The sequence below is a fragment of the Heterodontus francisci genome, chromosome 43, assembly GCF_036365525.1.
Source record: "Heterodontus francisci isolate sHetFra1 chromosome 43, sHetFra1.hap1, whole genome shotgun sequence".
Taxonomy (NCBI): Eukaryota; Metazoa; Chordata; class Chondrichthyes; order Heterodontiformes; family Heterodontidae; genus Heterodontus; species Heterodontus francisci.
Window position 1 is genome coordinate 6,249,848 of NC_090413.1, and position 27,162 is coordinate 6,277,009.

Genomic DNA, 27,162 nt, shown 5'->3' on the forward strand with positions numbered 1-27,162 from the left:
TGACCCATTGTGCCTTTGCTGGCTCTTTTAAAGAGCATTCCAGTTTGTGTGTCTCGCACCTTTTCCACAGAGCTTCAAATTTCCCCCTTAAGTATTTATCCAATTGTTTCTTGGAATTTACTATTGAGTCTTCCACCATGCATTCAGGCAGTGCATTCCAAATTGTAACATCTCGCTGCATAAATTTCTTTTCCTCATGTCACCTCTGGTTCTTTTTCAAATTATCTTGAATCTGTGACCTCTGAATCTTGACCTTTCTGTCACTGGAAATAATTTCTGCTCATTTACCCCTATCTAAACCCTACATAATTTTTGTCACCTCAATGAAATCCCCTCTTAATCTTCTCTATTCTAAGAACGGCAGCCAGCCTAGTTTCTGTAGTCTTTGACGTCTTTCATCTCTGGGTACCATTCTAGTAAATTCTACACCCTGTCTAAGACCTTGACCTGCTAAAGTAAGGTGCCCGTAACTGGACACAATAGTTCATCTGGGGCCTTACCAGCGATTTATAACGTTTACTATAACTTCCTTGCTTTGTGCTCTACGCTTCTATTTATAAAGCCAAGAATCCCACATGCTTTTCAGCAGCCTTCTAACTGTCCTGCACCCCAGGTGTTTCTTTTGCACTCCCTTTAAAACTTTACCATTTGATTTATATTGCCTCTCCTTATTCTTGCTGCTAAAATGAATCACTTCACACTAAATTTTTGCCCATGTCCTCCTTCTGTTTTTCTCCTCACTGTTCATTACATTTAAATTTTGTGTCCTGTGCAAACATTGAAATTTTGCCCTGTCTACTCAAGTCCAGGTCATGAATATATGTATCAGAAAGAGCCGTGGTCCGAACACTGACCCCTGGGGGGCACCACTATCTCTGTCCTTGCAGTCTGGAAAAACAGCTGCTCATCACTGCTCCTTCAGAACCCTAAGAACATAAATAGGAGTAGGCCATTCAGACCTTCGAGCCCGCTCTTCCATTCAGAGAGATCATGGCTGATCATCTACTTCACCATTTTCCTGCACTATCCCTGAATCCCTTGATGTTTTTAATATGTAGAAATCTGTCGATCTCAGTTTTGAACATACTCAACGACTGAGCCTCCATAGCCCTCTGGGGCACAGAATTCCACAGATTCACCACCCTCTGAGTCAAGAAATTCAACGAACAAACAAAGAACAGCACAGGGACAGGCCATTTGGCCCTCCAAGCCTGCGCCGATCTTGATGCCTGTCTAAACTAAAACCTTCTGTACTTCTGGGGGCCGTATCCCTCTATTCCCTTCCTATTCATGTGTTTGTCAAGATGCCTCTTAAACGTTGCTATTGTACCTGCTTCCACCACCTCCCCCGGCAGCAAGTTCCAGGCACTCACCACCCTCTGTGTAAAGAACTTGCCTCGCACCTTAAACCTATGTCCCCTAGTAACTGACTCTTCCATCTTGGGAAAAAGGCTTCTGACTATCCACTCTGTCCACGCCACTCATAACTTTGTAAACCTCTATCATGTCGCCCCCTCCACCTCCGTCACTCCTCAGCTCAGTCATAAATGGCCTGCCCCTTATTCTGAGACTGTGTCCTCTGGTTCTGGACTCCCCAGCCAGGGGAACCATCCTCCCTGCATCTACCCTGTCGAACCCTGTAAGAATTTTGGTATGCTTGAATGAGATCACCTCTCATTCTTAATTCCAGAGAATAAAGGCCTAGTCTATTTAATCTTTCCTCATAGGACAATCCCTCCATCCGAGGAATTAATTTGGTGAACCTTCGTTGCACTCCCTCTAACCAGTTTATTTATGTGGTACTTTGCCAAATACACTTTGGAAGTCCAGATACCAATCAACCCGATAAACGAACTCACTCAAATTAGTCAAACATTTACCTTTTAACAAATCCATGTTGGCTTCCATTTATTAAGCCATATTTTTTCATGTGCCAATTACTTTGATCTCAGATTATTGTCTGAAAGTTTGTCCCACCACCAAAATTAGGCAGACTGGCCTGTAGAATGTGGGTTTATCCCTTTTTTACAACAGTGTTGTAACATTTACTATCCTCCAGTCCTCTGGCACACACTCAGGTCTAAGGAGGATTAGAAGATTATGACCTGAGCCTCTGCTATTTCCACCCTTAGTTCCCGCAGCAAACTAGGATGCATCCCGTCCAGACCAGGTGGCTTCTAGTTTGAGCGCTGTCAACCTTTTGAGTACTTTTTAAAATCTATTTTTATCCTATCCAATTTCCCTACTATTGCTTCTCCTTTACCATGACGTTGGCAGAATCCTCTAATCTAGACAGAAGGTACTCAGTACTTCAGTCACGCCCATTACATCCAAGAGGATCTCGTTTTTGGCCCGTAATCGGCCCCATCCTTTTGTTATGGCTTGGTGTGAGGACCCCCATAACTCCTAGTTATTAATTATGTATAGCAGATTTTTATATGTTGCTATCCTCTACTTAATTTTAATTTTATCCTCATAGATCTAATTACTGATCATTTATATATTTGCTGTTGCTGCTTGGTTTCAATTACTTGGCACCTCCTTTCCCCCTCTTCAAGTAAGTCACACTCTCACCAAGTTCCCATTTTTAAAGTCCTAACTCTGTTTGCAATTCAATCCCTTAAGCAGATTCATCAAACTGTGTCCTCACCAAGTTCTGTGCTTTTGCAGCTATCCCTCTAATTGTAACTGCATTTTTTTTTTGTTTTAAACAGGCAGCTGTATTCTTTGGAGGGTTGTCAATCAAAAAAGACGAAGACATCCTGAAGAAGAATTGTCCTCATATTGTAGTGGGGACACCGGGGCGGATCCTGGCCCTCACACGTAACAAGTCACTCAATCTGAAATACGTCAAACACTTTGTATTGGATGAATGCGACAAGATGCTGGAACAGCTTGGTTAGTGAAGTACTTTTGTGAATAGAGCATTTTTTATTAACTACCATCTGTCAGACCCAACCTTTGAGACTTTCTGTAGGTTCCAATTCAATACCTGGTTCTGCTGTTTAATGTGTGTGGTAGAAAATCATATCAAAGGGCAGAATGAAGCATTATAGTTTTGCAGATGTGTTATGCCATTCTGATCATCTGATTTCATTCCTTGACTGGGTAGAGTGAATCACCAGTTTTCTTCAGCTACCGTTGGCTTCAGCGTCCTGGGCCCCAAAGGTGGAACATCAGGCAGGTTTCTGCCCCTCTTCACTATTCAGTCGCTACTTTTGTTCTCACCTCACCCCCACCCTATGGTGGAATTGGCAACTGTCTGGGTCACATCTTTTTTTAATTCTTTCACGGGAAATAGGCGTCGTTGGTTTATTGCCCATCCCTAATTGCCCTTGAGAAGCTCCTTGAACTGCTGCAATCCATGTGGTGTAGGTACACCCACAGTGCTGTTAGGAAGGGAGTTCCAGGGTTTTGACCCAGCAACAGTGAAGAGATGGCGATGTAGTTCCAAGTCAGGATAGTGTGTGGCTTGGAGGGGAACTTGCAGGTGGTGGTGTTCCTATGCATGTGCTGCTCTTATCCTTCTAAGTGGTACTGGTCGCAGCTTTGGAAGGTGCTGTCAAAGGAGCCTTGGGTGAGTTGCTGCAGTGCATCTTGTAGATGGTACAGATTGCTGCCACTGCGTCGGTGGTGGAGGGGCTGAATGTTGGAGGTGGTGGATGAGGTGTCAATCAAGTGGGCTGCTTTGCCCTGGATGGTGTTGAGTTTCTCGAGTGTTGTTGCAGTTGCACTCATCCAGGCAAGTGGAGAGTATTCCATCACACTCCTAACTTGTGCCGTGTAGATGATGGACAGGCTTTGGGGAGTCAGGAGATGAGTTACACTTTGCAGAATTCCCAGCCTCTGACCTGCTGTTATAGACACAATACCTATGTGGCTGGTCCAGTTCAGTTTCTGGTCATTGGTAATTCCCAGGATGTTGTTAGTGGGGGATTCAGTGATCGTAATGCCATTGATTGTCAAGGGGAGATGGTTAAATTCTCTCTTGTTGGAGATGATCATTGCCTGGCACTTGTGGTGCGAATGGTACTAAACATTGTGCAATCATCAGTGAACATCCACACTTCTGACCTTATGATGGCGGGAAGGCCATTGATGAAGCAGCTGAAGATGGTTAAGCCTGGGACACTATCTTGAGGAACTCCTGCAGTGATGTCCTGGGGCTGATTGACCTCCAACAACCACAGCCATCTTCCTTTGTGCTAGGTATGACTCCAACCAGCGGAAAGTTTTCCCCCGATTCCCATTGACTCCAGTTTTGTTAGGGCTCTTAGATGTCATACTCAGTCAAATAGTGCCTTGATGTCAAGGACAGTCACTCTCCCCTCACCTCTGGAGCTCATCTCTTTTGTCCATGTTTGAACCAAGGCTGTAATGAGGACAGGAGCTGAGTGGCCTTGACAGAACCCAAAGTGAACGTCAGTGAGCAGATTATTGCTGAGTTTGTGCTGCTTGATAGCACTGTCGACGACACCTTCCATCACTTTGCTGATGAATAAGAGTAGACTGATAGGCTGTAATTGGCCGGGTTGGATTTGTCCTTTTTGTGTACATAACATTACTGGGCAATTTTCCACATTGTCGGGTAGGTGCCAGTGTTGTAGTTATACTGGAACAGCTTGGCTATGGGCATGGCCAGTTCTGGAGCACAAACTTTCAGTACTTTGCCGGAATGTTGTCAAGGCCCATAGCCTGAGCCTTTTCAGTATCCAGTGCCTTCAGCCCTCAGATGAAGAATAGCCATTTGGAGAAGATACTGGAGAGCAGATTCAATGATCGCTGGCAGTCTCCACATCAAAATCATAAGGGATCTGGGCAGTAGATAGGGAGGCATTGTTCCCATTGGTGGAAGGGTCGAGAACCAGGGAACATCTATTCAAGGTGAAAGGCAAAAGAACCATAGGCGACAGAGGAAAAACCCGTTTATACAGCAAATGGTTAGGATCTGGAACGCACTGCCTGAGTGTGTGGTGGAGGCAGATTCAACTGTGGTTTCCAAAAGGAAATTGGATAATTATCTGAAGAGAAAAGATTTGCAGGGCTATGAGGAAAAGGTGGGGCGATTGGTCTTGCAGAGAGCCGGCATGGACACAATGGGCTGAATGGCTTCCTCCTGTGCTGTAACCATTCTGCGATCATGCTGGCTGCAGCTAGATGCAGCTGGACAGAATGTCCTGGTTGGGGACTTGAGAGTGGAGATGGGAGTCTTCAGATGCAAAATAGGAGGGGTTAAGAGAAGGAGGTAGAATAAAAGCCATGTACATCCGCAGTTATGCAATTAAACAACCTGTATCCACGAAAGAAAGGGCTTAAACGACGGCAAAGAATACAGAAGATGCTGCAAATTGGGGGAGATATGAAGAACAGCAAAGGGATACAAAGGAAGCAGTAAGAGCAATAAAAAAGAAATTAGAGAAGAACTTGCGAAGAATTTCAAGGACAATGCTAAAGCTTTTTAACAAGTATATTAAGCAAAAGTGAGTGGCGAAGTATAAAAAGGTAAAGGAGAAAATGAGTTTACAGGGCCTGATAGTTTCTGCTCCAGGGCATTAAGTTGGTGAGGAAATTGTAGATGCTGTAGTCATTATCTTTTAGCACACTTAATTGAGCAATTGTGCCCCTGGATTGGAAAATTGCCATTGTTACTCCATCATTTTATGAAGGGTGAGAGATGAACCAGGGAATTATAGGCCTTTTAGTCTAATGTTTGTTGTGGGAAAGTTACTAGAATCTATTTTAAGGACAGTGAGGAAGATTGGGCAATTAGATTAAAAGATATGACAGTAGATAAACAGTAGCAAACATTTGAAGAAATGTTTTATAATTCTCAATGAATGTACATTCCTTTGAGAAATAAAAGCTCCACTGTACAGCCATGGCTAACTCAAGAACTTTAGGATAGTATTACATTAAAAGAAGCTTACAATGTTGCCAAAAAGAGTAGTAAGTCTGAGGATTGGGAGGATTTTAAAAATCATTAAGGAATGACCAAGAAATTGATAAAGGGACAAAATAGAGTATGGGAGTAAACTAGCAAGAAACATAAAAACAGATGGTAAAAGCTTTTATGAATACATAAAGGAAGAGAGTGGCAAAAGTAAGTGTAGGTCCCTTAGAGGCTGAGACAGGAGAAATTATAATGGGTAGTAAGGAAATGGCAGAGCCATTGAACAAATATGTTGTATCTGTCTTCACAATCGAAGACACATACATACAGGAAATTATGGAACCAAGGGTCTAATGAGAGTGAGGAATTAAAAGTAATAGTAAAGTAAATGTACTGGAAAATTAATGGTACTAAAAGCTGACATTCACTGGGCCCTTTGGCCTGCATCCTAGGTTTAAAAGAAGTGTCTGCAGAGATGGTTGATGCATTGGTTTTGATCTTCTAGAATTCCCCAGATTCCAGAATGATGCCCGTGAATTGGAAGGTAGCAAATGTAGTGCCGCCATTTAAGGAAGGACAGTGAGAAAATAGAACTATCAACCAGTTAGCTTGACTTCAATAAATGCTGGGATCTGTTATTAGGGACGTGATAACAGGGAACTTGGAAAATCTCAGAATGATTAGGCAAAGTCAAAATAGTTTTATGAAAAGGAAATTGTGTTTGGCAAATTTATTGTATTTTTTGAGGTGGTAACTAGTAGATAAAGGAGCACCAGTGAATGTAGCAAATTTGGATTTTCAGAAGGCATTCAATTAGGGTGCCACACAAAAGATTACACAAGATTAGGGCTCATGGGATTGGGACTACTATATTAAGGGCAATTAGTGATGCGCTATAAATACTGGCCTAGCCAGTGATGCCCACATCCCATGAACAAATGAAAAAACACTAGCATGAATTGAGGATTGGTTAACAGACAGAAAACAGTCTGAAAAAATGGATCATTTTCAGGATGGCAGGGTATAACTAGTGAAGTGCTGCAAAGATTAGTGCTCAAGACTTAACTATTTACAATTTATATCAATGACTTTGACAGGACAAGTGTAATATATACAAGTTTGCTCATGATACTAAGCTTGGTGGGAAAGTAAGCTTTGAGGATGATGCAAAAAAGCTGCAAATGGATGTAGACAGTTAAGTAAGCAGGTAGCAGCTGGAGTATGTTTTGGGGAAGTGTAAAATTATCCACATTGATAGGAATTGGTATGCAGAGATTTGGGAATTGTACATAAATTGCAAAGTTAACAAGGTGCAGCAAGCAATTAGGAAGACCAGTGGTATATTAGCCTTTATTAAGGGGATTGGAGTATATCAGTAAGGAAATCTTGTATTTAAATAGGGCTTCGGTGAGACCACACCTGGAATACTTGGCACAGTTTTCGGGTCTACATAAGGAATGGATATACTTGTGTTGGAGGGAGTGCAATGAATGTTCACTGGACTGATTCCTGGGGTTAGAGAGCTGTCCTAGGTGGAGAGATTGTGTACAGTGGGTCTGTATTCTTTGGAGTTTAGAAGAATGGCAGGTGATCCTGTTCCAACAGTTGAGACAGCTTGGTAGGTTTTTGGGCTCTCTGAATCAATATATTGGGAATAGGGTGGGAAAGTCGAGTTGATATGGAAGTACAGCCATGATCTTATTGAATGGCGGAGCAGGCTCAAGGGATTGTGCAGCAGCCTCCTATTTCTTACTTTCTCATTTGGACAAATACAAACTGATCAGAGCCTGATGAGAGAGAGTCAGAATGGATTTGAGAAGCACAAGTCGTGTCTAACGAAATTAGTTGTATTTTATTAGTTGAAGAGGTAACTGAAGTGGTGGTTGATAAGGGAGTGCCTATGGATGTAACTTATGTGGACTTCCAGAAAGCATTTGATAAGCTTCCACATAAGAGAATAAGCGAAAGCTTTCACAACAAAAATGAGAGCACACGGAATTGGAGGAAAACGATTGATTATGGGTAGGGATTTGATTAGGTGATAAGAGGCAGAGTAGGGATTGTAAGCATGTACTGACAGTGGCAAGATGTGGCGAGTGGTGTCCTCGGATTTGTACGGAGACCACAACTTTTACACTGTTTGTAAATGACTTGAATGAAGAAATTGTGGGTATGTTCAAGCTTTATGGTGACACTGTTAGATTTCACAGGAAATAGTATAAATAGAAACACAAAGTTGCAAAAGGACATTGATAGGTTGTGAGTGGGCAAAACTGGCTGATAAGAGTTCAATCTGGGAACCACAGAAAAATACAAGGCGAAGGGAAACCATTTGGCCTGTTAAGCCTGCAGTTTTGAAAGAGCTATCTTTTTATTTGTTCTCTGGATGTGAGCATCACTGGAGCATTTGTTGCCTGTCCCTAATTACCCTTGAGCAGGTGGTGGTGAGCTGCCTTCAACAAGTGACTTGCTAGGCAATTTCAGAGGGGAGTTGAGAGTCCGGCCTCTTTGCTGATCGTCTGCAGTCACATGTAGGCCATACCGAATAAGGGTGGAAGTTTTTCTCCCTGTAGGATATTCGTGAACCAGAGGGGTTTTTATGACAATCCAGTAATTTCATGATCATTATTAATGAGATTAGCTTTTTATTCCAGATTTATTAATTAATTGAATGTAAATTCCCCTAGCTGCTGTGGTGGGATTTGAGCTTAGAATCATAGAAAGTTTATGACACAGAAAGAGGCCACTTGGCCCATCATGTCTGCTTGTGTCTGGAGCATTCGTCCAGGCCTCTGGATTACTTGTCCAGTAACATTACCACTATGCTACCATCCTCCCGCTCTATGTATTCATCCCTCTCTCCTGTTCTTTCCCCATAGCCCTGCGCATTTCTCCCCATGCGGATGTATATATTGAATTCTCTCTTGAAAATTACTATTGTATTTGCTTCCAATGCCCTTTCAGGAACTATATTCCAGATCATAACTTGCTGTGGAAAATTTGTGTCACCTGTTTCTTTTGCCAGTGTGAGATCACTGGTTTGGACACAAGGAAGATAGATCTGAGCATTTTTTAAATGCCAAGAAGCTAGAAACTAGAAGAGCTGCAAGATTTAGGGTCTAAGTACAGAGTTTACTTAAAGCTAGCGAACAGGTACAAAGAATAATCAAAAAGGCGAATGGAATGTTGGCCTTTCTCTTGAAGGGAATGGAATACAAAGGGATGGAAGTTGTGTTCCAGTTGTACAGAGCTCTGGTTAGACCCTATTTAGAGTACCTTGTTCAGTCTGGGCGTCTCACCTCAGGAAGGATATACTGGCCTTGTAAAGGGTTCGGCGTATATTCACAATGATATCGAGGCTGATAGCATTAAATTATGAGAACACTTTGCATAAATTGGGCTTGTATTCTCCTGCCTATAGAAGATTAGTGGATGATCCAATTGAAATTTTTATCATTAAATCCTTTAATAGGTTAGATAAAGAGAAACTATTTCCTCTGGTGGCGAGTCCAGAGCCAAGGGGCGTAACCTTAAGATTAGAGCATCAGGGTGATGTCAGCAAGCACCTCTTCACACCAAGGTAGTGGAAATGTGGAACTGCACCCCCATCCCGACATCCAAAAAAGGTTGTTGATGCTGAAGGTCGATTGTAGCTTTCAATACTGAGGTACATAGACTTTTCTTAAGCAAGGCTATTAAGGAGTACAGAACGAAGGCGATGGAGTTAAGACACAGATCAGTCATGATTGAATTAAATGGCAGAAAAGACTCTGACAGAATGGCAACAAATATTTTGTTCTGTTCCCAATTGCATGCAGCCCCAAACTGGCAGGTGGCTTATTGCAATTGAAAACGTAACAGCCTAGTTGTGTATCAAAACCAACCTCCTAAATCCACATGAGGTGGAGTTATTCCATTCATCACTGAATTCACAAGAAATACTGAAAACGCTCAGCAGACCAGGCAGCATCTGTGGCAGAGAAGTTGGCATTTTCAATGGGGACCTTTTTGTTTTAACACTGGATTGTTTGAATGAAAGTTCCAAGACCAAAACATTATCCTCAGTTTCTTTTTTATTCATTCATGGGATGTGGGCGTCACTGGCCAGGCCAGCATTTATTGCCCTTGAGAAGGTGGTGGTGAGCTGCCTTCTTGAACCACTGCAGTCCATTTGGGTTCGGTATACCAACAGCTGTTAGGAAGGGAGTTCCAGGATTTTGACCCAGCGATATAGTTCCAAGTCAGGATGGTGCGTGACTTGGAGGGGAACTTGCAGGTGGTGGTGTTCCCATGTATTTGCTGCTCTTGTCCTTCTAGTTGGTAGAGGTCGTGGGTTTGGAAGGTGCTGTCTAAAGAGCCTTGGTGCATTGCTGCAGTGCATCTTGCCGATGGTACAAACTGCTGCCACTGTGCGTCAGTGGTGAAGGGAGTGAATGTTTGTAGATGGGGTGCCAATCAAGCGGGCTGCTTTGTCCTGGATGGTGTCGAGCCTCTTGAGTGTTGTTGGAGCTGCACCCATCCAGGCAAGTGGAGAGTATTCCATCACACTCCTGACTTGTGGCTTGTAGATGGTGGACAGGCTTTGGGGAGTCATGAGGTGAGTTAATCGCCTCGGGATTCCTAGCCTCTGACCTGCTCTTGTAGCCACGGTATTTATATGGCTACTCCAGTTCAGTTTCTGGTCAATGGTAGCCCCTAGGATGTTGATAGTGGGGGATTCAGCGATGGTAATGTCATTGAATGTCAAGGGGAGATGGTTAAATTCTCTCTTGTTGGAGATGGTCATTGCCTGGCACTCGTGTGGCGTGAATGTTACTTGCCACTTATCAACCCAAGCCTGGATATTGTCCAGGTCTTGCTGCATTTCTACACGGACTGCTTCAGTATCTGAGGAGTCACGAATGGTTCTGAACATTTTGCAATCATCAGCGAACTTCCCCACTGCTGACCTTATGATTAAAGGAAGGTCATTGATGAAGCAGCATTTTCAGTTGTTTGACTCTCAATATGTGCAATATTGTTTTGTGTAGAATTTATGGGTATGCCCCATCATCCTCTCTTTGCATTCCCTCCTTTACCCCCCCCCCCCCCCCCCCACAACACTCTTCGCCTGCCTATGCATCGAACTGAGAGGCCATGTGCACAAGTTCTGCTGGGATTTGACCAGCTGAAACTGGAGCTTCACAACACTGGGACATTTCCTGGACCTTGTTCAACCCAATCATGCATTAGCTTGCAAAGTTATACGGAGTAAAGTGTGAAGCATGCCGGCCCCTAGTCTGTCTCTGCAAATTCCTTTAATAGCTGGTCTACCTGATCAATCACTGGCATTGTCTTGGGGCACCGCATACCTGACTCAGGTATTGGATCACCTAGTAGTAGGTACTGACACTTCTGTTTTTGTTCATTTTCAGACATGCGCAGAGATGTCCAGGATATTTTCCGTTTGACTCCTCATGAAAAGCAGGTTATGATGTTCAGCGCCACCCTAAGCAAGGAGATCCGTCCCGTCTGCCGCAAGTTTATGCAGGATGTAATTATTCATCTTTCTTACCACTACCCACAAGTTTTTGATGAGCCACCACCAAGGGTGCTTGCATTCCTAAGAGTCAAGCAAACCCCAGTCTGGAATGGAATGGAACGGCACGCTGCTCCTCCTGAAGCTCATCATCGCACAGTTGTAACCTTTGCAAGATTCGGTTTTCACCAGCTAGCTGTAGATAGTGCAGTTTAGACTAAAGAGCCATAGGTAGTGGCAACCTTTATCCAATCCCAACTCTAGAAATACTTAAGATGGGAGAGATCATAAGCGTATCCTTGTGGTAGACTCGGTCATATTCGGGTCGATATTAATAGCTAGCAGTTGTATTCAGAAACAGTCGGCAGAGTTATGGTAAAACCAGGCTTCCCACAACTTTCTTAAGTTAGTTGCGTTTTCCGGAAGATCAACGGTTTCGGGCATAGACAGTTGAGGCCATCATGTTAGCTCACTTCTCCTGATAAAGATCCACTCATTCCACTCATTGTTGCATTCCGTGAAAGTTAGTCCAGCTCAGGATTGTGAGGAGTGTTCTAACACAGCCCCTCCCACAGTATTCAGTCAGATATTAGCTACGTTGCCCTGAAGATTGCGTTCATGATCGCGAAGGATTATCTAGTTTAGTGCCCTAGCACAGTGTCCAATTATCTGCAATCTCCAGAAGACCAGCGTGTTTAGGGTGAAGCAGTTAAAAAGTTTGTCAAAGTCCTGGTTTTTATATATATTCTGAAGAGAGATGTAGTTTTAGTATCTTCAGAGGTGATCCCTGCTGTCGTCGAACGGAAGAAGATATCCCTTTATCGCTAGGGTGCGAGCGGTGGCCAACGCAAGCAGTAGCCACTTATGGTTAATCATGTTATCTATCCAATGGACTGGCTCACACATTGTGCTGCTGACCTTGAGACCTGCAACGGTCAAGGATGGCTGCGAGAGGACTCCATCTTCAACCCAGCTTTACAAAGTTCCATTTCTTAATGTGGAATGGTTTGTATGCAGCAGACTGTAATGAGGTGACTGGCTATTGGCAGACTCCTGCAACCAATGGCAAACATTTTAAAACCACAGTGCAACTCAGTGTTGCTGAGAGCCAGGAATGGCTGGTTGGCAGATTGCCCAGTGGGCATTGCATTGAAGTTGTGGTTTTTGTGAACGCGCATGGTATTTATGGAATGGGAGTTTGAACTTTTAGTGTAGATGGTTTTCCATGTGCTGTATTCAGTTTGTTTGGTACTTGTGGATCAGTGAATCAGGGATGGAGATGTTTATTAACTCATTACTGTGTGGCAAGGCTAACATTTATTGCCCATCTCAGGTTGCAAAAGAATGTTTGGTGTAACTAAGGTTTAACTACCCTCTGAAGTTATAAGTCAACCACTTTGCATGATACAACAGCCCCACATAGACCAAACTTGGTATATGCAGGATATTAGTTCACCAGTTGAGGTTTTACAACAATCTAACAGCTTTGTTGTGACTTCTACTGATTGATGTTTTTAAAAATAATTCCAAATGTTTGAAAGACTGAGTTCAATTTCTAAAACTGCTATGGTGGGATTTCAACACGCATTCTGTGAAGTCTAGGCCTCTGGATTACCAGTCAGTAGCATAACCGTTACTATACCCAGGTATTGGCCATCTTTCCTTACCTTGCTCGTGACTGTGTTGAAATATGCTTTCATTAGTCTTGTAATCTCAGCAGGTTTGAGAGAATGTTCAAAGGGTGTGTTGATGCACGAGGTCCAATCACACAATGATGCAGCACAGGAGGAGTTCATTCAGTCCATTGTTGGTAGAGCCATCCAATTAGTTAGTCATAGAGTCGTCCAGCACAGAAGCAGGCCCTTCGGCCCACCATGTCCATGCTAACCATAATGCTTATCTATACTAATCCTACCTGCCTGCATTAATTCCATATCCCTCTATGCCTTGCTCATTCAAGTACCTGTCCAGATGCCCCTTAAATGTCGCTACTGTTCCTGCCTCCACCACCTCCTCTGGCAGCTCATTCCAGATACCCACTATTCTTTGTGCGAAAAATTTACCCCTTTGATCCCCTTTAAACCTCCTCCCTCTCACCTTAAATTTATGCCCTCTAGCTTTAGTCACCCCTACCATGGGAAACAGACTCTGGCTATCTACCCTATCTATGCCTCTCATAATTTTATATACCTCTATCATGTCCCCTCTCAGCCTCCTTCGTTCCAGGGAAAACAGACCCAGCCTATCCAATCTCTGTTTATAACTCAAGCCCTCCAAGCTAGGCAACATCCTTGTGAATCTTTTCTGCACCCTCTCTAGCTTAATCACATCTTTCCTGTAGTGCGGCAACCAGAACTGCACACAGTATTCCTAATGCGGCCTAACCAACGTTATGTACAACTGTAACATGACGTCCCAACTCTTGTATTCAATGCCTCGGCCAATGAAGGCAAGCATGCCATACGCCTTCTTCACCACCCTGTCTACCTGTGTTGCCACTTTCAGCAAACTGTGTACTAGCACCCCAAGGTGTCTCTGCTCAACAACGCTCCCAGGACCCTGCCATTCACTGTATATGTTCTGCCCTGGTTTAGCTTCCCAAAATGCATCACTTCGCACTTGTCTGCGTTAAATTCCATTTGCCACTGCCTTGCCCACTTTCCCAGTTGGTGTATATCCTGTTGTAACCTTAGACAGCCTTCTTCACTGTCCACTATACCACCAATTTTGGTGTCATCTGCAAACTTACTAATCATGCCCCTTACATTCACATCCAAGTCATTAGCATATATGACAAACAACAGAGGGCCCAGCACCGATCCCTGCGGCACGCCACTGGTCACCGGCCTCCAATCTGAAAAACAACCCTCCACTACCACCCTCTGCCTCCTATCAGCAAGCCAATTGTATCCAATTTGCGAGCTCACCCTGGATCCCATGTGTTCGAACCTTCTGGACCAGCCTACTATGTGGGACCTTGTCAAAGGCTTTGCTACTGTCCATGTAGACAACGTCCATCGCCCTGCCCTCGTCAATCTTGGTCACGTCCTCGAAAAACTCAAATCAAATTTGTGAGACATGATTTCCCACACACAAAGCGAGGGCCTCAGCAACCTCCTTCCTTGCTTCCATTAGCATCCTATGATACACCTGGTCAAGCCCTGGGGATTTATCAACCTTAATGCGCTTCAAAACCTCCAACACCACCTCCTTTGTAATGTTGATATGCTCCAGGATATCGGTGTTCCCTCCCTTGAACACTAGCTTCCATGACCACCTCCACGGTAAATACGGACGAGTTCCACATCGCTTCTGTTTCCCCCTAGCCCTGTAATCTGAAATCTCGAATCCCTCCTGAAAGTCTGCTTGCAGCATCCTTCCAGGTAGTGCATTCTAGATCACAACAACTCGCATTGAAATTTTTTTTCCTCAGGGCACCGCTGGTTATTTTGTCAATTGCAGTAAATCCACGTCCTTTGGTTACTGATCCTTCTGCCACTGGGAACTGTTTTCTTTACCCTATCAAAGCTATTCATGCTTTTGATTACTTGTCAAAACTCCTAAACTTTTCTGCTCTAAGGAGAGCAACCCCAGCTTCTCCAGTCTCTACATGAGTGAAGTCCCTCATCCCTGGTACCCTTCGAGTAGATATCTGCAGCTCCTTGGCATCCTTCCTAAAATGTGGTGCCCAGAATTGAAGCAGTACTCCATCTATGGCCCAACCAGTACTTTATAGAGGTTTAACAGAATTTCCTTGGTTTTGTACTCACTGCCTCTATTAATAAAACCAAAGGTACAATATGCTTAATTAACAGCCTTCCAAGATTTGTATACATGCACCTCCAAGTCTCTCTCCCTGCACCCTCTTTAGAATTGTACCATTTAGTTCATATTACCTCTCCTCATTCTTCCTATCAAATACATCACTTCACGCTGCTCTGCATTAAATTTCATCTGCCATGCGTTTGCCCATTTTGCCAGTCTGTCTCTGTCCTTATGGAGTTTGCTGCTATTTTCACTGTTTACAACATTTCTGTGTTTTGTGTCATCTGCACACTTTGGACAGTCACTGGCTGATCTTTCAGTATTTCCCGCACTCTCCTTACCTGAGTGTGCTGACTCTTGCTGTTGGGGCCCGGTTCCATGGCATAGCTGCCCTTGAACCTCATTCACTTAGCTCATTCTTTGAGTGAGCCTGAACATTACCACTGGGCTGTTTGACCACTGTTTGTGTAATAGAGGAATCTTACTATCCTCACTCAATGTAAACCTTTCAGCAGTGTTGTTTTCTGTCTCCTTATCTGACAGTACAGCAACTGAATACAGACTGTGAATTGCATAAAATCCTTTTTGGTTTGTATAGCTTAATGTTACACTCGGCCATTGACAGTTTTGCTGTTCAACTCTTAGTGTATTGCTTTAATTTAAATTGGCTGTGTTCCTTTGTGACTCCAATGTATGTAACCAAGGAGAGATGCTTTGTCGAGTGCATGTATATAGTTAGTTGAAGTCCATTGATAAGGTATGGTTAGGGCAAGCCTGTGTGCAAAAACTTCACAGCTGTTACCACAAGTACCAAACAATGCTGTATTTATTTTGTGCAGGAGTTCATTGGATCTGACTTTAAAAGCTGGGGACGGGGGATTGGAAAACAGCTCATGGAAGTTTACTTGTGACGGAGGTTGGGGTACCTGGACCATCTGAGGCCAGCAAACTCGTAGTGCAGGGGAGCCCGGATATGAGTGGCCTGGCTGGGAATGGAGTTCAGTAATTGGAAGGGTGCAGAGATCCAGCTCTGTAGCTGCTGGCGATCTGAGAAATTGAGTGCTCAACAACAATGGTTTCTCTCAATCTGGCGAAGGAAGATCAGTGAGGTTAAATTTCATGATCCTGCGATGTGGGACCTGTACTGCCAGTTTGAAACCTGTTGCACTTGTGGGGCATGTTGGAATACTTTAGGATGCATTTAGTCATTGGAAAGTTTCAGCATTTCTGTATTTAATTTGAGGGCTTCTGCAGATACTATGGTATTAAAATTTTGGGTTATTCTTAAAGGAATGTTTGTATAGTAAAAACTACTTCAAAAAAACTTTCCACTTACAACCATAACTTATAAGTTAATGTTTTCAGGCCCTTCAGCACTTGGGAGTCTAACTTGCAAGTGGTCTGTTGGTTGCATGGATACTGAAAGCCCCTACTGGCTGGTATATTGCCTACTTTTAGTTTTGGATATGCAAGGACAGTTGTGCTTAGTGTCTGTTTTAGGCGGCTTACTGCAGGTTTAGCTGTAGATAAAGTCCTTAAAAGTGGGAATCGTAGTTCAGTTGTAGCGGGTAGCCCAGACTCTTGCTAAGTTATGCCAGTTATTTTCAGGTCATTTAAGCGTTGGATTTGGAAGTGCCGCTCCTCTTTGGCACCTTCATTGAGGAGCTGGTTAGTCAACTGAATAGGTTAGATTTGCAGAAAAGTAAGAAATGCAGCTGACTGTGTCTTTTTGTCAACCAAGTGAAGTCGTTATATAGTAACTTCTGCAAACTGGGTAATGTAAACCTGCTTTGCACTGTCTGTTGTGACTTGTCAGTCCCAATAATTTAGTTTGAGTCTGTTTTTGGAGATAGTTTGCAGTCTGTCTGAGTTGGTATGGATAGTTTTCATGCTGGTTCAGTTTGCTGGTAGAATATTGACCATCTATTGGAAAAGTTGGTCAAAACTTCTGGCTTTTAAGGTTGAGGGCTGGTCTCTTACTAAATGATGCTGGAATGCCTAACTCAGGATCTTAGATTGAGGTGTGTTGATGAATTTAGCTAGTTTGGGGTTGCTGTAGAATTCCATAATGGTAAATGGCCCCGAGGAGCAGTGCAAACAGTTCATGAAATGTTACATGTTTCTGGTTTTTCTCTCTTGTTTAGCCCATGGAGGTGTTTGTTGACGATGAAACTAAGCTGACACTCCATGGATTGCAGCAATATTATGTTAAACTAAAGGACAATGAGAAGAACCGCAAGCTGTTTGATTTACTTGACGTCCTGGAGTTTAATCAGGTGAGCCACAGTGCATTGAATGAGAATCGACTGGAGTTTGCTTTGCAGAGGTGCAGGTAATACTCAACCATTTCCCTCTTTCTTAATAACCAGGTTTTGTGTTCTATTCTGTTCTAATAAAGGCAGTGGCTTGTATCTCTGGATAGCCAAGGGCAGTGTATGAACTCTGAATTCATGAGGTGGCTGCTAGGAAGAAGAGTCGTGCTTCTGAGGGAGCAGTAGGTGTAGGCACAGCACAGCTGTTATCATGGCCAGACCCAATATGGGAAAAGTAGTAGTCCATTTGACCCCTCGAGCCTGTTCCACCAGTCAGCTGGATCATGGCTATTCAGCATCTTGCCTCTATCTACCCACTTTGGTTCCGTAACCTTTTAATACCCTTGCATAAGAAAAACTATCATCTCCATTTTTTTAATTTTTATTTTAGAGATACAGCACTGAAACAGGCCCTTCGGCCCACCAAGTCTGTGCTGACCAAGAACCATCCATTTATCCTAACCCTACAGTAATCCCATATTCCCTACCACCTACCTACACTAGGGGCAACTTATGGCCAATTTACCTATCACCTGCAAGTCTTTGGCAGTGGGAGGAAACCGGAGCACCCGGCGAAAACACACGTGGTCACAGGGAGAACCTGAAAACTCTGCACAGGCAGTACCCAGAATTGAACCCGGGTCCCTGGAGTTGTGAGGCTGCGGTGCTAACCACTGCGCCACCCAAATTTTCAATTGCCTCAACATCTTTTTGGAGGATAGTGAGTTCTTGATTTCCACTACCCTTTCTGTGAAGAAATGCTTCCTGACATCACTAGCTTTAATTTTAAGGTTATGCCTGTTTGTTCTGGGACCAGACTAAATATTCCTTTCTATCCTCCACCCTATTATAATATCTTAAGGAACATAGGAAATAAGAGCATGAGTAGGCCATTCAGCCCTTTGAGCCTGCTCTGCCATTCAACAAATTATGGCTGATCTACCTCAATGCCATTTTCCTGCACTATCCCCATATCACTTGATGCCTTTAATATCTAAAAATCTATCAATCTCTATCTCGAACATACTCAATGAGCCGACACCGCCCTCGGGGGTAAACATAGAAAATAGGAGCAGGAGTAGGCTATTCGGGCCTGCTCCACCATTCAAAAAAGATCATGGCCGATGGTCTAATTCAGTACCCTGTTCCTGCTTTCTCCCCATATCCCTTGATCCCTTAGGCGTTAAGAAATATGTCTATCTCTTGAATATATTTAATGAGTTGGCCTCCACTGCCTTCTGCGGTAGAGAATTCCACAGGTTCACCACCCTCTGAGTGAAGAAGTTCCTCCTCATCTCAGTCCTAAATGGCCTCCCCCTTAATTTGAGACTCTCAACTGGTTCTAGCAGAAATTATATAGTGGAGTTCCCAGGGATCAGTACTGGGACCACTGCGTTTCTTGATCCGTATTAATGATGTAGACTTGGGTGTGCAGGGCACAATTACAAAATTTGCAGATGATGCAAAACTTGGAAGTATTGTGAACTGTGAGGAGGATAGTGATAGACTTCAAGAGGACATAGGCTGATGGACAGGGTGGACACGTAGCAGGTGAAATTTAATGCAGAGAAGTGCGAAGTGATCCATTTTGGTAGGAAGAATGAGGAGAGGCAATATAAAATAAAGGTTACAGTTCTAAAGGGGGCACAGGAAGAGAGACCTGGGGTATATGTACACAAATCGTTGAAGGTGGTAGTGCAGGTTGAGAAAGTGGTTAATAAGGCATACAGGATCCTGAGCTTAATAAATAGAGGCATAGACTACAAAAGCAAGGCAGTTATGGCAAATCTTTATAAAACACTGGTTTGGCCTCAAATGGAGTATTGTCAAATTCTGGGCACCACACTTTAGGAAGGATGTGAATGCATTAGAAAGGGTGCAGAAAAGATTTAGGAGAATGGTTCCTGGAATGAGGGATTTCAGTTAGAACAGATTGGAGAAGCTAGGGCTGTTGACCTTAGAGAGGAGCTGGTTGAGATGAGATTTGATAGAGGTGCTCAAAATCATGAGGAGTATGGTCGGGGGAGAAACTGTACCCATTGGCAAAGAGTCGAGAACCAGAGGACTCCAATTAAAGGTGAATGGCAAAAGAACCAAAGGTGGCATGAGGAAAAGCTTTTTTACACGGCAAGTGATTAGCATCTAGAATGCACAGCCCAACCAATGGCCAAAAGAGTGGTAGAGGCAGCTTCAATCATAGCTTTCACAAGATAATTATTTATTTATTTAGAGATACAGCACTGAAACAGGCCCTTCGGCCCACCGAGTCTGTGCCGACCACCAACCACCCCTTTATACTAATCCCACATTCCTACCACATCCCCACCTGTCCCTATATTCCCCTACCACCTACCTATACTAGGGGCAATTTATAATAGCCAATTTACCTATCAACCTGCAAGTCTTTGGCTGTGGGAGGAAACCGGAGCGCCCGGCGAAAACCCACGCAGACACAGGGAGAACTTGCAAACTCCACACAGGCAGTACCCAGGATTGAACCCAGGTCGCTGGAGCTGTGAGGCTGCGGTGCTAACCACTGCACCACTGTGCCGCCCTTATCTGAAGAGGAAAAATTTGCAGGGCTACAGGGAAAATGCAGGAGTGGGACTAATTGAGTTGCTCTTGCAGAGAGCTAACACGGATACTGTAACCATTCTATGATTCTATAGGTCTCTCTTAGGGGGGGGAGAAAAAGCCCCAACCTGTTCAATCCTTCGTGATAGCTGTAATCTCCAAATTCTAGTGTCATCCTTGTAAATCCTTTTTGCAGTTTCTCCAGTGCTTCTATGCCCTTTTAATAGTATGGATTCCAGAACTCTGTCGAGTGCTCTAAGTGCAGCCTGACTAGAGTCCTAAACAAATTTAACATAACTTCACTACTTCAGAATTTTATACTCTGGGAAATAAATCCCAGTGCTTTAGCATTTTTAATTGCTTTGCTGACCTGCAGTTCTGCTCTGAATGATTTGTTCATCTGTATCCCTAGATCCCTTTGCTCTTCTGTTTTCTAAGCTGTAGGTGATAGAATCATAGAATGATAGAGAGTTTACAGCACAGAAAGTGGCCACTTGGCTCATCATGTCTGTGCCAGCTAAAAGACTCTCCACCCATTCTAATCCCAGCTTCCAGCATTTGTTCCGTAGCCCTGCAGATTTCGGCACTTGAGGTGCATATTTGTTCCGAACAGGACCATCATCGTTCCTGTTCCAGATTTATCTATGTTAAAGTTCATTTACCACTTCACTGCCTAGTCTGCATGTTTTCTAATGTCTTGTACAAAGTTGCATTCTTCCTCAGTGTTAGCCATACCACCCAGTTTGGTGATATCCAAGAATTTTGATATTTACATTAATGATTTGGAATTAAGAACAAGTAACTATGGAATAGCAGTGGTCCCAGCACTGATCCTCGTGCAGCACGTTTCTACTCCACCCCCCCCCCCCCCCTTCCCCAAATTTGAATAGCTGCCTTGACTTTACTCTCTGCTTTCTATTTTTATTTTAACTAATTTACTATCCATCCAGCTATTTGTCCCTTGACTCCATATTGTACTAACCTTGACCACCAGCCTACCATATGGCACCTTATCAAATACCTTTGCTGCTTAGCACAAACAAGGCAGCAACATTTAGCTTCATGGGCTCTCCCTATGCCTGCTGCCTGTCTCTTGGATCCTAAAGTCTATGTGGGTCTGGGCACAAGGCAGAACCCCAAGTTCTGGGCATGCCTTGGAGTAGTCAGAGCAGAATGGAGATGGTGGGTGGAGTGTCTCACCAGTGGATTTCAGTCCCTGGTAGCCCACATACCAGCACCCACTGCACCTCTCTGCAACAATCCTGTGGAAATCTCTGGAAGTGCAAAGGGAGCAGGGACTTGGCTTTGGGGTCTCTCTGCCCTTTTGCCCGACTTTGTGCCTGAGAATTAAGCATTCCCCAACAATGGAAGAAAACCAGACCCTAAAGTTTGTATGCACATTTAAGCTGTGTCCCTGCCCCTTGCAGGTGGTGATCTTTGTGAAGTCAGTGCAGCGCTGTGTGGCACTGGCACAGCTGCTTGTGGAGCAGAACTTCCCAGCGATTGCCATCCATCGAGGAATGGCGCAGGAAGAGAGGTGCGTATCACTGGAGCTGAGTTTCAAAACTACCTGCTCCCAGCACAAGGTTCTGCTGATGTTTTTATTTGATATTTGTCAGACCAACCTGCTTTAAAGAGACTTTTATTTTTCTATTCCTGCCACCTCTCCGCTAGGTTGTCCCGTTATCAGCAGTTTAAAGATTTTCAGAGACGTATCTTGGTAGCAACTAACCTGTTCGGTCGAGGTATGGACATTGAACGAGTGAATATCGTTTTCAACTATGACATGCCTGAGGATTCTGACACGTACCTGCACAGGGTGAGCATGATACTTCTATAAAACACTTTGGTTGATCACAAATTACTGTGTTGAAACCTGTTAGTTTGTTGGAACTTTTACAGGGTGTATAAAATCTGATGCCTGCACCTCAAATCTGTACCTCCTGTTGCTCCACTCCATGTGGCTGCTGCCTCTTTCTACAGCTTTCTCCCACCTTGTGACTATTCTTCATAAATGCAAAATGAGAAAACACAAATGCTGGAAAACTGAAATACAATCAGAAATGGGTCGATCAGTGTTTGACAGAACAAGAGATGGGTGATGCTTCATGTAGGAGGTTTTGCCCAAGTAGTTGGCATTCATTGTATCCTCACATGTGTGACGAAGGCCAGTCAAACCTGGATCGTCCTCACCTGACAGCCTCACCTTCCAGCAGCCCTTCAAGCCAAGTGAGAGCATTGACCACTCCCCTGGGAGTGTGTTAATATTATGAGGAGTCTGGGGAGAGTTATGAGGGTCCATGGAGTGTCTTAGTATTATTGGGGGGGCGGGGGGCTATCTTAAGTGTACAAGGGAGTGCTGTTTAGATCCTTGTGTCTCAGTTTATGATCTGTGTTACAAACCTATTGAGATATTAAACCTGACATAAATGGTACATAACACTTCTATAACTCTTCTGCCTGTAGGTTGCTCGTGCTGGTAGGTTTGGTACCAAGGGTTTGGCCATTACTTTTGTGTCTGATGAAACAGATGCTAAAGTTCTGAATGACGTACAGGATCGATTTGAAGTCAATGTTGCTGAACTGCCGGATGAAATTGACATTTCCACATACAGTACGTACCAAGCTTCGGGTTTTCTTGTGATGAGTTGCATTTACATAATCACAGAAAATCGCTGTGAGGGGAGGACTAATGGCCAGGGCTTTAAGGATGTGGAGGGAGGCAGTGAGACAAAATGGTTTTGGAAAAAATTCCAGCAGGCAAGGGTACAGTAACTGACAGTGAAGTGGGGAATAGGTAGCCAGGCTTTCATGGAAATACTCAGCAGGTCTGACAGCATCTGTGGAGAGAGAAGCAGAGTTAACATTTCAGTTCTGTGACCTTTCATTAGAACTGGCAAAGGTTAGAATTGTAATAGATTTTAAGCAAGTGAAGCAGGGGCGGGGGACAAAGAATAAAAGGGAATGTGTGTGATAGGGCAGAGGGCGGGAGAGATTAACTCACTAGGAGGTCATGGGGCAAAAGTAGGGGGAGTGTGCTAATGGTATGATGAAAGACAAAGCATTAGTGCAGAAAGAGTATTAATGACAGAATATTGAACAGCCCTAGCCAAAAGCACAAACATGTTTAAGGTAGGTACATGGTTAAAAAAAATTGATAAATAATTTTTAAAAAGGGCCTTTGCAATTCTTGAACTCAATGTTCAGTCCTGAAGGCTTTACAGTGCCTAATCGGAAAATGAGGTATTGTTCCTCGAGCTTGCGTTGATGTTCACTGGAACACGACAGCAGGTCAAGGACAGAAATGTGGGCATGAAAACAGGGGGGTGCGTTGAAATACCAAGGAACCAGAAGCTCGGGGTCATGCTTTCAGACTGAGCTGTCGCAAAGCAGTCACCCAATCCGCGTTTGGTCTCCCCAATGAAAAGGCAACTGCATTGTGAGAAGCGAATGCAGTATACTAAATTGAAAGAAGTACAAGTAAATCGCTGCTTCAACTGAAAGGAGTGTTGGGATTTTAGACGGTGAGGAGAGAGGAGGTAAACGGGCAGGTATTATATCTCCTGCGATTGCATGGGAAGGGGATGAAGTGTTGGGGGTGATGGAGGAGTGGACCAGGATGTCTTGGAGGGAATGATCCCTTCTGAATGCTAATGGGAGGGGAAGATGCGTTCGGAGGTGGCAGAAATGATGGAGGGTGATCCTTTGGATGTGTAGGCTGGTGGGGTGGAAAGTGAGGCCACAGGGAACCCTGTTGTGGTTCTGGAAGAGAGGGGAAGGGCTAAGGGCAGAAGTGCAGGAAATGGGTCGGACACAGTTGAGGGCTCTGTCAGCCAGAGTGGGGGGGGGGGGGGTGGAATCCTCAGTTGAGGAAAAAGAAAGACATAATAGAAATGCTGTTGTGGAAGGTTGCATCATCAGAATAGATGCATCAGAGACTGAGAAATAGGGAGAATGCAATGGAGTCCTTACAGGAAGCAGGATGTGAGGCAGTGTAGTCAGGGTAACTATGGGAGTCAGTGGGCTTATAAACAATATTAGTGGACAGTCTATCTCCAGAGATGGAGGCAGAGAAATTGAGGAAAGGAAGTGTCAGAGATGGACCATGTGAAGGTGAGAGAAGGGTGGAACTGGGAAGCAAAGTTGATAACATTTTCCAGTTCTGGGCAAGAGCAGGAAGCATTGTATCATTGATGATACAATCATCAATGTATCGGAAAAAGAGTTGGAGAAGGGGGCCTGAGTAGGACAGGAACAAGGAATGTTCAACATATCGCGGAAAAAGACCGGCATAGCTAGCACCCATGTGGGTATCCATAGCAACACCTTTTGTTTGAAAAAAGTGCGTGGAGTTGAAGGAAAAGTTGTTCAATATGAGAACAAGTTCAGCTAGGTGGAGGAGGGTAGTGGTGGATGGTGACTGGTTGTGTCTCTGTTCAAGGAAGAAGTGGAGAGCCCTCAAACCGTCCTGCTAGGGAATAGAGGTATAGAGAGATTGGATGTCTAGAGCGAAGATGCGGCAGGGAGGGCCAGGAAACTGGAAATTGTCAAAATGACATAGGGCGTTAGAAAAGTCACAGATGTAGGTGGGAAGAGACTGGACCGGGGAGAAAAGATAGTCAAGATAGGAAGAGTTAAGCTCAATGGGACAGGAACAGGCTGAAACGATGGGTTTCCCATGCTTTCATGGAGGGAGAGTGAGAGCAAAGTCAGGAGTCTTGAGAATGTGGAATCATACTGTTGTTAGTATGTTATCAGAAATTGATTCCATTTCCAGGTTTAGCAGTGTTAATTTGATATGGTGAAAAGCTGGGCAGAGTTTGTTGGGAGCTTCTTCCTTCCCAGTGACTTGCCAACCAGCAGTGCTGCAGTACAAAGCTTACAAATTTTTTTTACACAGTGAGTGGTTCAGATCTGGAATGCACTGCCTGAGAGTGTGGTGGAGGCAGATTCAACAGTGGCTTTCAAAAGAGAATTTGCAAGGCTACGGAGAAAGCTCTGGGAAGTGGGACTTTGGCAGAGAGCCAGCTTAGATATGGCGGGCTGAATGGCCTCCATTGCGCTGTAACCATTCTGATTCTACCTGTTTTATGACCTCGGGGCAAACCAAAACGCTACAGGTATTTGAGTACTTTTGAAGTGTAGTCACTTGCAATATAGGAAAGGCAGCAGCTGATATGTGGATAACAAGATTCCACAAATGACAATAAGGTAACAACCAGATTATTTTCCTGTGATGTTGGCTTGAGGGATCGATATTGGTTATAGGATCTTTATGTCCACCTGAGGGGCAGATGGTACCTTGGTTTAACATCTCATCTGAAAGACAGCACTTCAGACAGTACAACGCTGTTATTACTGCATTGGGAATGTCAACCGACAGTTGGTGTTCAGGTTTTAGGAGTGAGAATTGAATCCATCACCTTCTGACTCACCACTCAGGTTACATAGCATTAAGTGAAAGCCTCTGAGTTTCGGTGCAGCTGCAGAATCCACTCGGGATACGAGTTTCCTTTAGCCTGGATGTTTAAAGTTGCTGCTCAGGCTGGGAGTTTAGAACACAAGAAATAGGAGCAGGAATAGACCATATGGCCCCTCGACCCTCCTCCACCATTCCGTGCGATCATGGTTGATCTTGACGTCGGTTCCACTTTCCTACCCGTTCTCCATAACCCTTCAATCCCTGAGTGATCAAAAAATCTGTCTATCCCAGCCTTGAATATACTCAATGATGGAGCATCCACAGTCCTCTTAAGTGAAAAAAAAATTCCTAAGATTCGCAACCCTGATGGAGGTTTCTCCTTGTCTCAGTCCTAAATGATCGATCCTTTATCCTGAGACTGTGCCCCCGTGTTCTAGATTCCCCACCTAGGAGAAACAACCTCTATGTCTACCCTGTCAAGCCCCTTAAAAATCTTTTATGTTTCAATGCGATCACCTCTCATTCTTCTGAACTCTTCTAAAAGAGAGTATAGGCCCAATTTACTCTCATCATAGGACAACCCTCCTCCCAGGAGCCAAACTAGTGAGACTTTGCTGTATCCACTCCAAGACAAGTATATCCTTCCTTAGTAAAGGAGACTCCTTTACTGTTGCTCAATTATCAGACTGCTTATCTGATATCCAGTACTGATGAGCAGAAACTTCAATTAAATATTGGCAAGACTGAAGCCATTGTTTTTGGCCCTGTTCCAAACTGCATTCCCAAGTTACCAATTCCAGTCCTCTCCCTGGCAACAGCCTGAGATTAAACCTGCCTGTTCGCAACCTTGGTGTCACATTTGACCCCGAGATGAGCTTCCGACCTTGTATTTGTGCCATCACTAAGACCACCTATTTCCACCCACCTCCGTAACATCGCCCTGCTTCACCCCTGTCTCAGGTTCTCTGTTGCGGAAACCTTCATTATTTCGAGACTTGACTATTCCAGCCCGTTCCTGGCTAGTCTCCCACGTTCCACCCTCTGAAAACTTGAGGTCATCCAAAACTCTGTTGCCCGTGTCTTAACTTGTACCAAGTCCTGTTCTCTTATCACTCCTGCGCTTGCTGACCTATATTGGCTACCAGTCCAGCAATGTCTTGATTTTAAAAATTTCATCCTTGTTTTCAAATCCCTTCATGGCCTTGCATGCATGCATACATACATACGAACATACAAACCAGGAGCAGGAGTAAGCTATTTGGCTCCTTTAGCCTACTCTACCATTCTATAAGATCATGGCTGATCTGTTTGTGGACACAACTCCACTTTCCTGCCTGCTCCCGATACCCTTCAACTCCCTTGTTTGTCAAGAATCTGTCTACTTCTGCCTTAAAAATGTTCAATGACCCTGCCTCCACCGCTCTCCAGAGAAGAGAGTTCCACAGACTCACGACCCTGAGAGAAAAGAAAATCTCCTTATCTCTGTCTTAAATTATTTTTAAACTGTGCACCCTAGTTTTAGTCTCTCCCACAAGGGGAAACATCCTTTCCACATCCACCCGGTCGTGTTTCAATAAGATTACCTCTCATTCTTCTAAACTCCAATGAATACAGACCCAACCTCTCCAACCTTTCCTCATAAGATAACCCTCTCATCCCTGCAATGAGTCGAATGAACCTT

The 27,162-nt window shown here is 44.0% G+C and overlaps 1 protein-coding gene across 1 annotated transcript in view; it reads left to right on the plus strand.

The window, feature by feature from the left end:
* LOC137355578 (spliceosome RNA helicase DDX39B-like) overlaps positions 1-27,162 on the plus strand; it is a 42,183-nt gene that overhangs the window by 9,621 nt on the left and 5,400 nt on the right. The window contains exons 5-10 of the mRNA XM_068020839.1: positions 2,715-2,898; positions 11,305-11,423; positions 17,318-17,449; positions 21,487-21,596; positions 21,734-21,878; positions 22,526-22,673. Coding sequence (XP_067876940.1) covers positions 2,715-2,898; positions 11,305-11,423; positions 17,318-17,449; positions 21,487-21,596; positions 21,734-21,878; positions 22,526-22,673 — 838 coding nt within the window. The remainder of the gene's footprint in view (positions 1-2,714; positions 2,899-11,304; positions 11,424-17,317; positions 17,450-21,486; positions 21,597-21,733; positions 21,879-22,525; positions 22,674-27,162) is intronic.